Source organism: Anomaloglossus baeobatrachus, chromosome 2, assembly GCF_048569485.1.
Source record: "Anomaloglossus baeobatrachus isolate aAnoBae1 chromosome 2, aAnoBae1.hap1, whole genome shotgun sequence".
Taxonomy (NCBI): domain Eukaryota; kingdom Metazoa; phylum Chordata; class Amphibia; order Anura; family Aromobatidae; genus Anomaloglossus; species Anomaloglossus baeobatrachus.
Genome location: NC_134354.1, coordinates 275,871,233 through 275,884,984, shown reverse-complemented (window position 1 = coordinate 275,884,984; position 13,752 = coordinate 275,871,233). Strand labels below are relative to the sequence as shown.

The 13,752-nt window shown below is 43.4% G+C and overlaps 1 protein-coding gene across 1 annotated transcript in view; it reads right to left on the bottom strand.

Moving 5' to 3' along the window:
* Nucleotides 1–10,855: 10,855 nt before the first annotated feature.
* The window catches only part of LOC142291346 (choline/ethanolaminephosphotransferase 1), a 69,428-nt gene continuing 66,531 nt past the window's right edge, over nucleotides 10,856–13,752 (bottom strand). Inside the window, exon 9 of the mRNA XM_075335812.1 lies at nucleotides 10,856–13,542. Within this exon, the coding sequence (XP_075191927.1) occupies nucleotides 13,423–13,542 (120 nt within the window). The 3' untranslated portion in view covers nucleotides 10,856–13,422. The remainder of the gene's footprint in view (nucleotides 13,543–13,752) is intronic.

Here is a 13,752-nt window from a genome sequence, read left to right as displayed (position 1 = left end):
ATATTTAAAAAAACCTCATCTAACCTAAGACATCTTACACCAGAGATGCTCTTTTATTTTTTTTTAGGGGGCACCTAAGCAAAAGACCAATGTGATCACGATCAATAAGTTTTATTGATTAAAAATAATGACCGCCAGCAATCTTAACATTTAATGTTCATGACCTCATCGCTTTTTTGCTTAGCCTTTGTTCTAATCTCGGTGCCCCTTGAGTTTTTCGTGGATCCGCCATATTGCTACAACCCATCCACTATTTATACATACATCTTTTCTATACATCCGATCCTCTATAGTGTTATGCATGGTTGTTGTTTGTTTTTTATTTTTTAGTCTGAGGACCACATTGTCAGCTTTGTTCTACTTTAGGGAGTTGCATTAAATGTTAATCTGTTTCGTGTCCTACTAACATGGCATTGGCAAAGTGGTGGCTAAATAAAGACATTCTCATATATACAGTGTAAAACTGCCCATTATTCCCGATCTGCTGCTGTTCAGGTCTTATTCTATTAAGTGGTATGCACACGCACACCGCTCACATATCAGACACGGAGCCCACGCACACCGCTCACATGTCAGACACGGAGCCCACGCACACCGCTCACATGTCAGACACAGGGAGCCCACGCACACCACTCACATGTCAGACACAAGGAGCACACGCACACCGGTTACATGTCAGACACAGGGAGCCCACGCACATTGCTCACATTTCAGACACAGGGAGCCCACGCACACCACTCACATGTCAGACACAAGGCGCACACGCACACCGCTCACATGTCAGACACAGGGAGCCCACGCACACCGCTCACATGTCAGACACAGGGAGCCCACGCACACCGCTCACATGTCAGACACAGGGAGCCCACGCACACCGCTGACATGTCAGACACAGGGAGCCCACGCACACCGCTGACATGTCAGACACAGGGAGCACACACACCGCTGACATGTCAGACACAGGGAGCACACGCACACCGCTCACATGTCAGGCACAGGGAGCACACGCACACCGCTCACATGTCAGACACAGGGAGCACACGCACACCGCTCACATATCAGACACAGGGAGCACACGCACACCGCTCACATATCAGATACAGGGAGCACAGACACCGCTCACATATCAGACACATACAGCAAACACACACACACACACACAGCTCACATATCAGACACATGGAGAATACTTACTGCTCATATATCAGAAACAGGGAGCTCACACACTGCTCACATATTAGACACATGCAGTGAAGACCACTCACATATCAGACATAGGCAGCAGACATGTCATGTACAGTTGTGCTCAAAAGTTTACACACCTCGGCAGATTTTTTGCTTTCTTGGCCTTTTTTCAGAGAATATGAATGATAACACAAAATCTTTTTCTACACTCATTGTTAGTGGTTTGGTGAAGCCATTTATTGTTAAACTACTGAGTTTACTCTTTTTAAATTGTGACAACCAAAAACATCCAAATGGCCCAAATCAAAAGTTTACATACCCCAGTTCTTAATACCTTGTATTGCCCCCTCAAACATCAATGACAGCTAAGTCTTTTGCGGTAGTTGAGGACAAGGCTTTTTATTTTCTCAGATAGTAAAGCTGCCCATTCTTCGCAAAACGCCTCCAGTTCCTGTGACTTCCAGGGTTTTTTTTGCATGAACTACGTGGCTTGAGTTCTCCCCAGAGTGGTTCAATGATATGGAGGTCAGGAGACTGAGATGGCCGCTCTAGAACCTTCACTTTGTTCTGCTGTAGCCAATGACAGGTCGACCTGGCCTTGTGGTTTGGATTGTTGTCATGTTGGAATGTCCAAGTATGTCCCATGCGCAGCTTCCGGCCTGATGAATGCAAATTAGCCTTCAGTATTTGCTGATAATGTGCTGTATTCATCTTTCCTTCAACTTTGACCAAGTTTCCTGTGCCTTTGTAGCTCACACATCTCCACATCATCAGTGATCCACCTCCATGCTTTATAGTAGGAATGGTGTTCCTTTCATCATAGGCCTTGTTGACACCCCTCCAAATGCAACATTTATGGTTGTGCCAAAAAGTTTGATTTAGGTCTCATTACTCCAAATTACCTTGTTCCAGAAGTTTGGAGGCTTGTCTCTGTGCTGTTCGGCGTATTGTAGGCGAGATACTTTGTGGCATTTGCGCTGTAATGGCTTTCTTCTGGCGACTCAACCATGCAGCCCATTTATCTTCAAGTGCCCTTATTGTTGCATCTTGAAACAGCCACACCGCTAGTTTTCAGTGTATCCTCTATTTCAGCTGATGTTATTTGTGGGTTTTTCTTTGCATCCCAAACAATTTTCCTGGCAATTGTGGCCGAAATTTTTGTTGGTCTACCTGATCGTGGTTTGGTTTTTACAGACCCCTTATTTTCTATTGTTAATCACTGTTTGAACACTGCTGACTGGCATTATCAATTCTTTGCAAAATCTTTTTGTATCCTTTCCTGTTTTATACCGTCCAGCTGTTCCCAAAGATCTGTTGACAATTCTTTTGCTTTCTCCACGACTCAAAATCCAGAAACCTCAGTGGCTGGATGAAAGATGCAGGAGTCACATACCGATTACAAGCAAACAGGTCACAGGTGAGGATGTTACCTTTATTATCCATTCAAACCCATGTGACAACGTCTGTGCATATTATCTGGCCAAAATCACCAGGATACGTGAACTTTTGATCAGGGTCATTTGGAGGTTTTTGGTTGTCATTATGATTTAAAAAAGAAAACACAGAAGTTTGATAATAAATGGATTCATCCAACCACTCACCAGGAGTAGAAAAAAGTTTTTGTGTTACCATTCATATTCTCTGCAAAATAAAAAAAAAGGCCACGAAAGCAAAAAAATCTGTTGGGGTATGTAAACTTTTGAGCAGAACTGAGGGGCGGGGCGATGTAGCCGACCAGAGAGGACGCATGGGAAGAGAGCTCCTATAATCGTGATCTTATCCTGGCCATTTACACCCGGTTACCTGACCTATTTACTCACTGACCTGCTCCTGTGACAGGAGACACCATCTGGAAGCTGGTGATTCCCACTGGAGCTATTCCCTGACTCTTGCATGGTGTTGCTGGATCTCCTGAGGCTGGAAAGTGTGGAGCAGCAGCCATCTTCCCTACAGCCTGCATTTTCACAGTGAGCAGCAGAGCATGACTCCGGAGAGCAGTGAGGAGTGACAGATTTATGGCCAGAGGTGAAGACCCGGGAGTGGTGAGCACAGGGAGTTAATCCCTTAGGGCTGCTTCTCACTTGCGAGTTTCTCGCAGTAGAGCAATGCGAGAAAAACTCGCATTGGAATCGGACACATGTTAGTGAATGATTCAGCTCTCATCTGCGATTTTTTTCTCAGCCCAAATCGGACTGAGAAAAAAATCGCAGCATGCTGCTTTTTTGCGAGTTTCTCGCACCATTTGTCCCAATGATTTCCTATGGAAGGGGATTAAAAGTAGGATCACACACGCGCACCAGCGTTCACATTTGCGAGTGTGGCAGTAACTTCGCTCATTAAATATTCAACAGATGAATGTGACATCACATTCCCAAAGGTAAATTAAATGACACATGTGTAATAGCTTTTATATAATTAAGATGTTGCATGAAACTAGCAACGCAAACGCGACACACACGCGAGCAAAAAGCATCGCACTTGCGTTGCACTCACACCTAACATGAACTAAAATCAGCCGAGTTTTTTCAGCCCAGTCGGACCGATTTTACTCGCATAGATGTGTTTCCAGCCTTAGCTGTGTAACTGGCAGTCAGTGAGCAGCACATTAAGAGGCCGGCGCCTGTGTGGGAGACTTTAACCCATAGAGTGCTGGAGGGTCTGGAGTGTGTGCCTTGCAAAACAGGCCCTGCAGATTCTTCCTGACACATGAAAACAAATAAGTGGCACATATTGAACTCCCCACGCTGCGCAGGCTTGTATAATCCTGATAAATACACCCTGAGTGCTGTGCTGCCGTGGGACTCCCTTCATTCTTATTATCCACCATATAAGTGGCTGTTTTCCGGCTCTCTGGACGTGGTGAGGAAGTGGAGACAGACATATTACTATATCTACATTATAAAGGCACAGATTCAGACGCACGGGGGCACGATAAGAGAGGGGTGCAGAATCAGCAAATCCCCAGTGTATCAATATGAGTCCCCCTAAACAAAGTGGAGCTATTGAAAAAACTTAAGGAGTTCGCAAGGTGTGGTCAGGCAGATGCCCCTAAAACCAAGAGAAATGCCACCCCAAAAGGTCAGGCACTATTGGATGACGGGTCAGAGGATAAAGATGATTTAACCCTGAGGCAGGTGTATGAACAGCTTCTACAAGCAATTTCTACAAGCAACAGCTCCCTCACAGGGAAAATTGAGCAGGTACATTCAGAGGTGGGCCTCCTGCGTCAGGACATGCAATCCTTGAGGGCCCGAACAGCGGAAGTCGAGACGCGAGTGTCTGAACTTGAGGATCAAACTGTAACACTCAAAACAAAAATGACCACAATGGCCGGATCGGCAAATGCATGGCGCCAGAAAGCAGACGATCTGGAGAACCGCATGCGTCGAAACAATATACGAATCATAGGACTGCCAGAGCGCTCGGAAGGTCAGCATCCGGAACAATTGCTGGAGGAGTGGCTGAAATGTAATCTCGGAGATGAGTTCTCCTCGACATTTGCGGTGGAGAGGGCGCACAGAATTCCAACGAGGCCTCCTATTCCAGGCGCGCCACCACGTCCCTTTTTAGCAAGGATGCTCAACTGCAGAGATAGAGACACAGCACTCCGTCTGGCCCGACAGAAGAGCCCACTCAAGTTCAATAATACTGCGCTCTCGATCTTTCCGGACTTTTCGGTGAACCTCCAGAAACAGAGGGCCAACTTCATGGAGGTGAAGAAGAAATTAAGGGAGCGGAACATCATCTACTCTATGCTGTACCCTGCCCGGCTCTGCATAGTGCATGAAGGGTCGCCTCTGTTTTTTACTACACCTGCTGAGGCTGAGGACTGGCTACAGGTACACCTGAAACCTAAGGGGCAGAAGCAATGAGATTACTTTCCTAGGTGACATTTTCTGTGCCCCCTGGCGACCCTCTTCTTCCATGGCTGCTTGAAGCCCCTTTTGGAGACAGATGGGACTTCCCCGTGCCTCGAGTGATGGAGGAATTGGCCAGGAATTGGTTCTTGTGAAATGGGAGCCCTATCTTGTGCACCCTTATACCACCTATACCAGGACACTGTATTCAGTGGTGGTATCCCCATTGATGTTTGAAATGTTTTACAGGACTTATCGGAAAGGTCCTGAAGTTCAATATTGGTTCTTTATGTTTACAGCTGCAATTGCATTAACTTTATTTCTTTGCAGGGACAGGCTTATTACTGTTGGAGGGTTAACCACACTTAATTGCAGGGCAGAAAGCGTCTTATACCTGGGATCCTGGTTCTATAAAAAGATGTATGTAATATGGGGTCAGAGCTAATATTTATGACCTGGAATGTCAGAGGCCTTAAATCGCCCAAAAAACGTATTAAGGTATTCTCCCAAATTAAGCAAGTCAAGGCCCAACTGGTGGTACTGGTAGAGACTCACCTCACACGGGGCACAGCCAGACTAGTAAACAAACCGTGGGTACAATGGTCGGCACATGCGTTCCACACCAGCTACTCCAGGGGTGTCTCTCTATTGGTCCATAGACATATCCGTTGGGAAGTGAAGGTGGTGAGGCGTGACCCGGAGGGGCGATTTGTGTTTATATATGCGTCCATAGACTCTAGAGATTATGTGCCATTATGTATTTATAACCCCCCGCCAGCTCGCATCTCCATTCTTAAACAAGCACTGAGCTTGCCCTCAATTATCCAGATGCGTATGTGTTATGTATGGGGGATTTTAATCTTGTGATGAATGAGGAGCAGGACAGGTTTCGGATGGATGGAGGGGGACATTCGGCCACACACTTGACTGATTTGCAGCAATGCGCGGAGGGAGGTGGGTGGATTGACCTTTGGCGACTCAGGCATCCTAACACCCGAGAATATACATGGCATTCTTCTACTAGACGCACGCTGTCCCGACTGCGGTTCATACCGTCCTATATCCCTAGTTAACGTGGATTACAAGATCTTTACCAAAATACTGGCGTCCAGGCTTAATTTAGTCATATTGAGTATAGTTCACCCAGATCAAACCGGATTTATGCCTGGGAAAAACACCTCTATAAATATAAGACGGGTCCAGTCCATAGTGCAATATAGCACACTGGTCCAGGAGAACGAGTGGGCCTTGGCCTCGCTGGACGCGGCCAAGGCATTTGACTCGGTAGAATGGCCATTTTTATTTGCCTGCCTCCAGAGATTAGCCTTTGGGCCTAAATTCAGTAACTGGATTCATATGTTGTATAGGTCCCTGACAGCCAGGATACTAGTCAATGGTGCTATGTCTACACCCTTCTCATTGAACCAGGGCACAAGACAGGGATGCCCTCTGTCTCCAGCATTGTTTGCACTAGTTATTGAAGCTTTGGCAATTAGAATCCGCTCTCATCCACAGATCACTGGAATCACTATAGCAGACCGCACAGATCAAATAGGATTGTATGCGGATGACATGGTTGTCTTCTTAGATCGAGTGCAAGAGACTCTACCGATGGTTATAGACACTATAGATAAATTTGGGGAGTTTTCGGGACTACGCATCAACTGGGATAAGTCGGCTTTGATGCCATTAATGCATGGGTCTGGAATTTCAATGGAGGGTAGGTCACCTCTGCAAGTGGTAACTAGCTTTAAATACCTGGGAATACACATACAGAAAGACCATACACTAGACCTGCAGACGAGTATAACACCACTTCTGGAGCACGTTAAACTTAAATATAACTTGTGGAGCAAGCTACCCCTGTCAGTGGTTGGCAGAATAAATTTAATCAAAATGATATTACTTCCAAAGCTTAGTTATACACTACAACATAGTGCAGTATCAGTACCCAAATCCTTCTTCTCAATGTTGAACTCGTTTACTACCTCTTTCATATGGGGGAGATCCAGGCCCAAACTGCGGTTATCCATTTTACAGAGATCCAAAAGACTGGGAGGGATGGCTCTACCGGAGTTCTTCCTCTACTACCTCGTGGGACAGCTTAGGGCACTAGAGACTTGGCTGGATGTCAGCTGCCAAACTCTGAGAGTCACTTGGCACACGCGGCTGGGACTGATTGTTTAGTGGGTTTTCTGGAATCAGATGGACTGAGAACACCACGGCAATTACCCCTCCTCAGGTTGGCAAGATTAGTCTGGCGACAAGCCAAGAGGGTGGTACACTTCGAAGGGGTGGTGGCGGAACGCCCATTATGGGGGAATAGCCACTTCCGTACTCTGAGAGATCACCCCTCGGCGCAATTCTGGGCCACTCACAGCGTCAGTGCATTAGGTGATCTTTTTGTCCCGGGAACCACAACCTTCAAGTCCTTTGAACAAGTGCAGATTGAATATAATGTTCCAAGATCACTGTTTTTAGATACCTGCAGATTCGAAGAGCGATTCAATCCCACATACAGAAAATTGGAGTGAGGAAATTGATATCATCACTTCCTATGATAGGTATTCTAAAATCACAAGGACCTCGAGGCCTCATCTCAGCTATATATACTTACCTGTTGTCGGTGGGGGTGGAGTCGGACCCCTTGCCAGCCCAGGATAGATAGAAATCTCTAATTCCCTCTCTACAGGGAGAGGAATGGGAAGAGATATTGGAATCTCCGACTGCGGTATCCCCTTCGGTTAATAATAAGTTGATTCAATGCTACATTGTCCACCAGGCATACCTTACTCCAACTCGATTATTTACTATGGGCCGTTCTCGTACATCAGAGTGCCCGAGGTGTCATCTCTCAGGGGCAAATTTCATACATATGATTTGGAGTTGTCCCAATATATCTTCGTACTGGCGGGGAGTGACATCTCTGCTGACATCGATTGTGTCGATTCCTGTTTTGTGTGACCCTTTGATATGCCTGTTTGGGGTGGTGGAGGAAGAGTCCTGGGATCATTACATGACAATATTCCTCAGAGAGGCATTGTTTCTGGCTAGGAATTTAATAGCTCTGAGTTGGATGGGAGATTCGAATCCAACTGTGCGGTCCTGGGTTAAACTAGTCAATGCAACCATATGAGCGGGTGGTATATTATAATAGGGGGTGCCCAGGAAAATTTAACAAAATCTGGGGTTTGTGGAATTCTTCTCCAGACACACTTGCGGAGGTTTGAGGGAGATTATGCGGATAATGGTGGTTCCCGCTAGATGTTGGGATCTGAAACACTGTCCAATGGTATATTGAGATCTAATAATGCAATGTGGCTGTTGTTGTTGTTTTTTCCTTCTTCCTTTCTCTATCTTGTTTTTTATATGGTCATGCTGATAGTTAGAGCTGTTCTTATGCTCAATATAAAATTAGATATATATGCAAATGATAAGAAGTATGGATAATAACATTGTTCTATCTTAAGTGCTAAAGATATTATGGACTTTATACGACTGTTCATTGTTATATTTAAATATTACTATCTATATACTGAGCTATTTTTATAGGGCAAATGTCAGTTGTACCATCTTTGAAATTGTTAATAAAACAAAGTTAAAAAAACCTTTTGAGCAGAACTGTATTTTTATGACTAATGTGCGTGCGCACACACACCACTGACATATCAGACACACAGCATATTCACTGTTCACATATTAGACATGAAGAACACACCGAGTTCACATATCAGAAACATACAACAAGAACATAGTGCAACATATCAGACATATGTAGCGGACATGTCCGATTTTTGTCAGTAGCACACACATCACTCACATAATCAGACACACAGCTATTTACTGCTCACAGACACATGCAGCACACATCACTCACATTTCAGATACACACAGTGCTTACAAATCAGACACACGCAAGACCAACATCGCTCACATATCAGACTCACAGCTATTTACTGCTCACAGACACATGCAGCACACATCACTCACATTTCAGATACACACAGTGCTTACAAAATCAGACACACACAAGACCAACATCGCTCACATATCAGACACATGCAGTTGACATATTTTAGTATACACTAAAACTTTAGTAGACATTTAGTATACACACCGCTCACATATCAGACATGGACCACACTCACTACTTACATGTCGGACATATGGAGTACACACAGTTCACATATCAAACAAACAACATAAACATCACTCACATATCAGGCATAAGCAGTAGACATGTTATTTTAATCAGTATCGCACTGCTCACATATCAGACACAGCACATTCACTGCTCACAGACACATGCAGCACGCTCATCACTCACATTTCAGAGACATACAGCACACACACCCGTACCATGATATGGGACGGACACCGTGGGTAAGATCCTCGTCTGTAGCGCCACGACACATTACATAAAATGGGGGGGGTTTGTTTCGTGTATTTGTACGGTGTAGATCTATCACTCTCAGACTGGTTATAGCTGCCCTTTAAAACAAGTTGGCTTCCTTCATAGGAATGAACCAGGCATTGTTAAATGGAACCTGTCACCAGGTGTTTCCCCTATAAGCTGTGGCCACAGCCAGTGAGCCCTTGTGTACAGAATTCTAGAATGCTGCATATAAGAGCCCAGGCCTCTCTGTATAATGGAAAAAAAAAAAAAGACCTTTATTATACAACCTAGGTGGTGGTCTGGTCTGATGGGTGTCAGTAGGGTAGATCAAAGTATTGTAGTGTGCATGCATGCGCATTACAGTACTTTGCTCTGCCCTAAGAGGGCACTGCAGAGTTTATATAGACATTTTTTCTACATATTTTTAAAGTTTTCTGATTGCTCATATTATATAATACTAAACTGCAGGCTTTTGTAGAATGACTGGTCTATGAAGCCCAGACACAGGCAGGGCTTCACAGAAATAATGCCATTGCAAATATGGAGGCTTTTACAAGGCTCTGAGCTATGATAGAAACCCTTAGGCATCTAGGGATCGCATTGAGCACGAGCCAAATGGGCTCCAGAATGATAGTAAGAATGTTGGGGGCCTTTTAAATGTCACTGTTGATGTATGGAGTGGGCCCAGCTTTCCCATTGCAAAGTGATGACATATCACCAGGATATACTATCACTTTGTGATTGGTGAGGGATAGGTTACTGCCTATAAAGGTTTTGTTTCATCATCTATTCAGCTCTTATCATGATTGCACTTGCAATGTTATTGAGAGGAATCGGTCATGTCACAACATTTTTGCTACATAATCAGAGCAGCATAATACAGGAAAAAAGGCCCCGATTCCAGCGGTGTCACTTCCTGGGCTGGTTGAGGTGGTTTGACTACAGTCACTATTTTTATAGCATGAGATTAGATCAGATGATGCTGCCAGCAAGTCCAACTACACTCCGACCAATGATTGGCAGCTTTCTGCCTATGCATAGTGTACACAGAAAATTACCAATCAGTGATGTGGATGGGTTATACAGAGGTCAGCATTCAGAGAACTGGTAGATCTGCAGCAGATGATCATTTTATCAAAACTGCATCAAGCAACCCAGTAAGTGACATTGCTGGAAGCAGGGTCTATTTCCTTACATTATACTGTGCTCAGATGTAGTAGTAAAAACTTGGTGATAGATTCCCTGTGAAGAACATTTCCAAGAAACTGCGGTATATTAACGGATGACAGCCTTAATATAAAATAAAAGCTATACAATGACCTGGGAATGAACCGTGCTAATTTGGGTATGGATTTTATTTTTTTGGCAGTCAGGCTATAAATAAGAAAATGTAAATACAGAAAAAAAAAAAAGTCAATTTGAAAATGTACAAGAAACTTTATTTATGAAGCAGCGTGTATTGTGTCCATATTGAGGTCAATAAAGAGAATTTGCACTTATTGTAAAAGAAACTGCAATGAAATGCACTAAAAGAAAGCAAAACATAGCACACGCTTCAATGTACACAGCTTCAGATGTGTTAGGTGCTCCTGGAATTAAATGGTTAAACTGCCCCCAAAATGCTACCTGCAATACCCTGGGATTTATGGATGAAGAGTTTCCTGAGGGAACGTGTATTGAGTGGTCTGTAAACTATTGTCCTATGGCAATAAGTGGTCGGAGTGGGGGAATCCCAAAAAAAAAAAGGGATGGTGTAAGAAATGCCACTCCTATTCAGAATTCCCCAGAAGCGAGAGCAGCACAGGCACGAGTGCCTCTCCGATCACTGTACGGGGGATCTGGGGAGGGCTACAGGGATGGGACCCTCACCCAGGAAGCATTTATGGCATACAAAGGTTTGTCGTGAGATGACTCCTTTAATTCTATGAATAATAGAAGTTTACATTTAGTGAAACAATTTAATTAAAGGGGTTATCCCACAACAAAATAAAGAGGTTATGGAATTGTAAGTTCCTTGTACTGCTGATTGTTGCAGCCATATTGTAATGTCTTCTTGCCACTTGTATATTTCTCAGCTCCAATACCATCTTTCTTCCCTGTGAAAGATGCAGAATAATCGTATTACATTAGTCTGGCACCATGTCCGGGGCTCCGGCTTCTAGGGATTAGAGTTGGAAGCGAGTATTCTACGGAGTTATCTGTCCGCCAACCACAGAATGATGGTTCAGAAAACGCAATGGGTAAGTGACAAAATAGGAAACAAATCTGCATTTTACTCAACATTAGACAGGTCTAGTTAGTGAATGCCAGCCTTTATTTGTAGAGGGCTCCTGGGAAAAAGATTATAAATTCTAAGTGTTGTGGGTATGTTTCTTATAAGGCTACCTTATGGTAATGCAATGTCACATAAGCATTGAGGTTTATACATCAAGTTAGAGCTTACTCATTTTTAAGATGGTCGGTCAAGCTCATTACATTTGATGGGCAATGTTATTAAAGGGGTATTCCATCTCCAAGATCCTACCCCAATATGTAGTAGGTGTAATAATAATAATAACAACAACAACAACAAATACCTCCAAATAGAAATGTAGTATAGTTCTCCTGATATAGCCATGTATCTTACCTCATCTGCAGGGCATTGCAGCTTAGGTATTCATGGTTAGATCCACTCAAAGAGAAAGTTAGTTGCAATCATGCATACCTAAGATGCAATGCCCTGCACATGCGGTATGAGACAAGGCAAATTATACTACATTTTTAATTGGAGGTACTTGTTAATATTATTATACCTACTATATATTGGGATAGGATCTTTGAGATGAGAATAGCCCTTTAAGGGGCGTCTAAGATTTTTTAAAAATGGGCTCAAGGCAAGATATATTACTAAAATACGAAAAGAAACATTACTGGTCTATTCACTCCCCCAAAGCAGTTGCTCCAGCATACAGCCAGTTCTGCAGAGATTATGTCCATCATTCACTATGACCATTGCAGCCAATTACGCGCTCCAGCAGTCCAAACATTACTACCCAAGCCACGATTGGCTGCAGTGGTCAGGTAAATGATGTCCAGAACACCGCTGCAGGACTAAGTAGCACCACCAGGACAGCGCTAGCTGAATATGTGAATAGTGTTTTTTTTTTAATAAATTTAAATACATTTACTCTTAAGCCTGTAATTTAAAAATTCCAGACAACCCCTTTAAGTCCTCTTGTTAATTAAGCCTCCCTCATTAAAATGCAGCTTTTGGATTAACAGAATGTAAACGGTCACATTGTTAGTAACAGACAGCATTGTCTGAAGTGGGCAATGCACTAGAACGGCTAGCATTCATTTAGGCATCTATCAACATGTAAAGGCAAACTCCTTCCAAAATTGAATGTTTTTTTTTTTTTTCTTAAAGGGGATGGGTTCGGCTAAAATATTTTTTAAAAGCCAAATGTTGTCTCCTTGAGTCACACTGGCCAATCATCATTCAGATGAAACTGCAGGGAAAAAGAAAATGCCATTACTCAGGCTTAGTTGCTTGACTCTTCTCCATAGCTATGGTCGTGTTTGACTCCCCCTCGAAATAATATAGTAACTGCAGACCTGTGTAAAACCACAGATAACACATTGTTTTACCGCAATGAGTTGTGCCACATTGGTAGCCCCCCATTTAGCCACACGTGCCAGGTTAGGAAAATCTCAGTTTTCCCTCCCATCCTACTTTTTTAGTTTTAGGTGGAGTTACACTTTAGAAACAAAGGTTTTGATACTTTTCATTTAAAACACTGGGTATTAAAACCTTTCTAACGAAAATAGTTGATTTTATCACGCCTGAATACTTTCAGAATTGTTATATAGCTATACAACATCATTTCAAGCATTAACAAAAAAAAATATTGGTGAGTTCCAGGTTGTATTTCTAAAATTTACTTTGGATTTGTAAACTCTTCTTTTTATGAAACATGCATTTTTAAAGGTAAACGTTTAGGACACTTAGTGATGGTTAGAATGTGTAGCATGTGTCTTTATCCTGAAGACTTCAATGTGAAGATGAGAGGCTATCTGATTGCAGATGCTGACACTGTAGCGGATCAAATCAACCAGCGAAAGGACCTGAAAGAGAAATAGGAAGGTATTACCATTAGGTTTTACATAGGAGTAGTCTTATACATAAAGGGAATCACCTCCTCCCTACAGCTGCAATTAAGCTGCCTAAATATTTATATAGGGTCCCTATGCCCTATTTAAATCATACTAGGCAAGTAAGGCATTTTGGTGCACCCTTGCCATAGCCAATGCCTTGGTGTAACGTTATGCCCTACT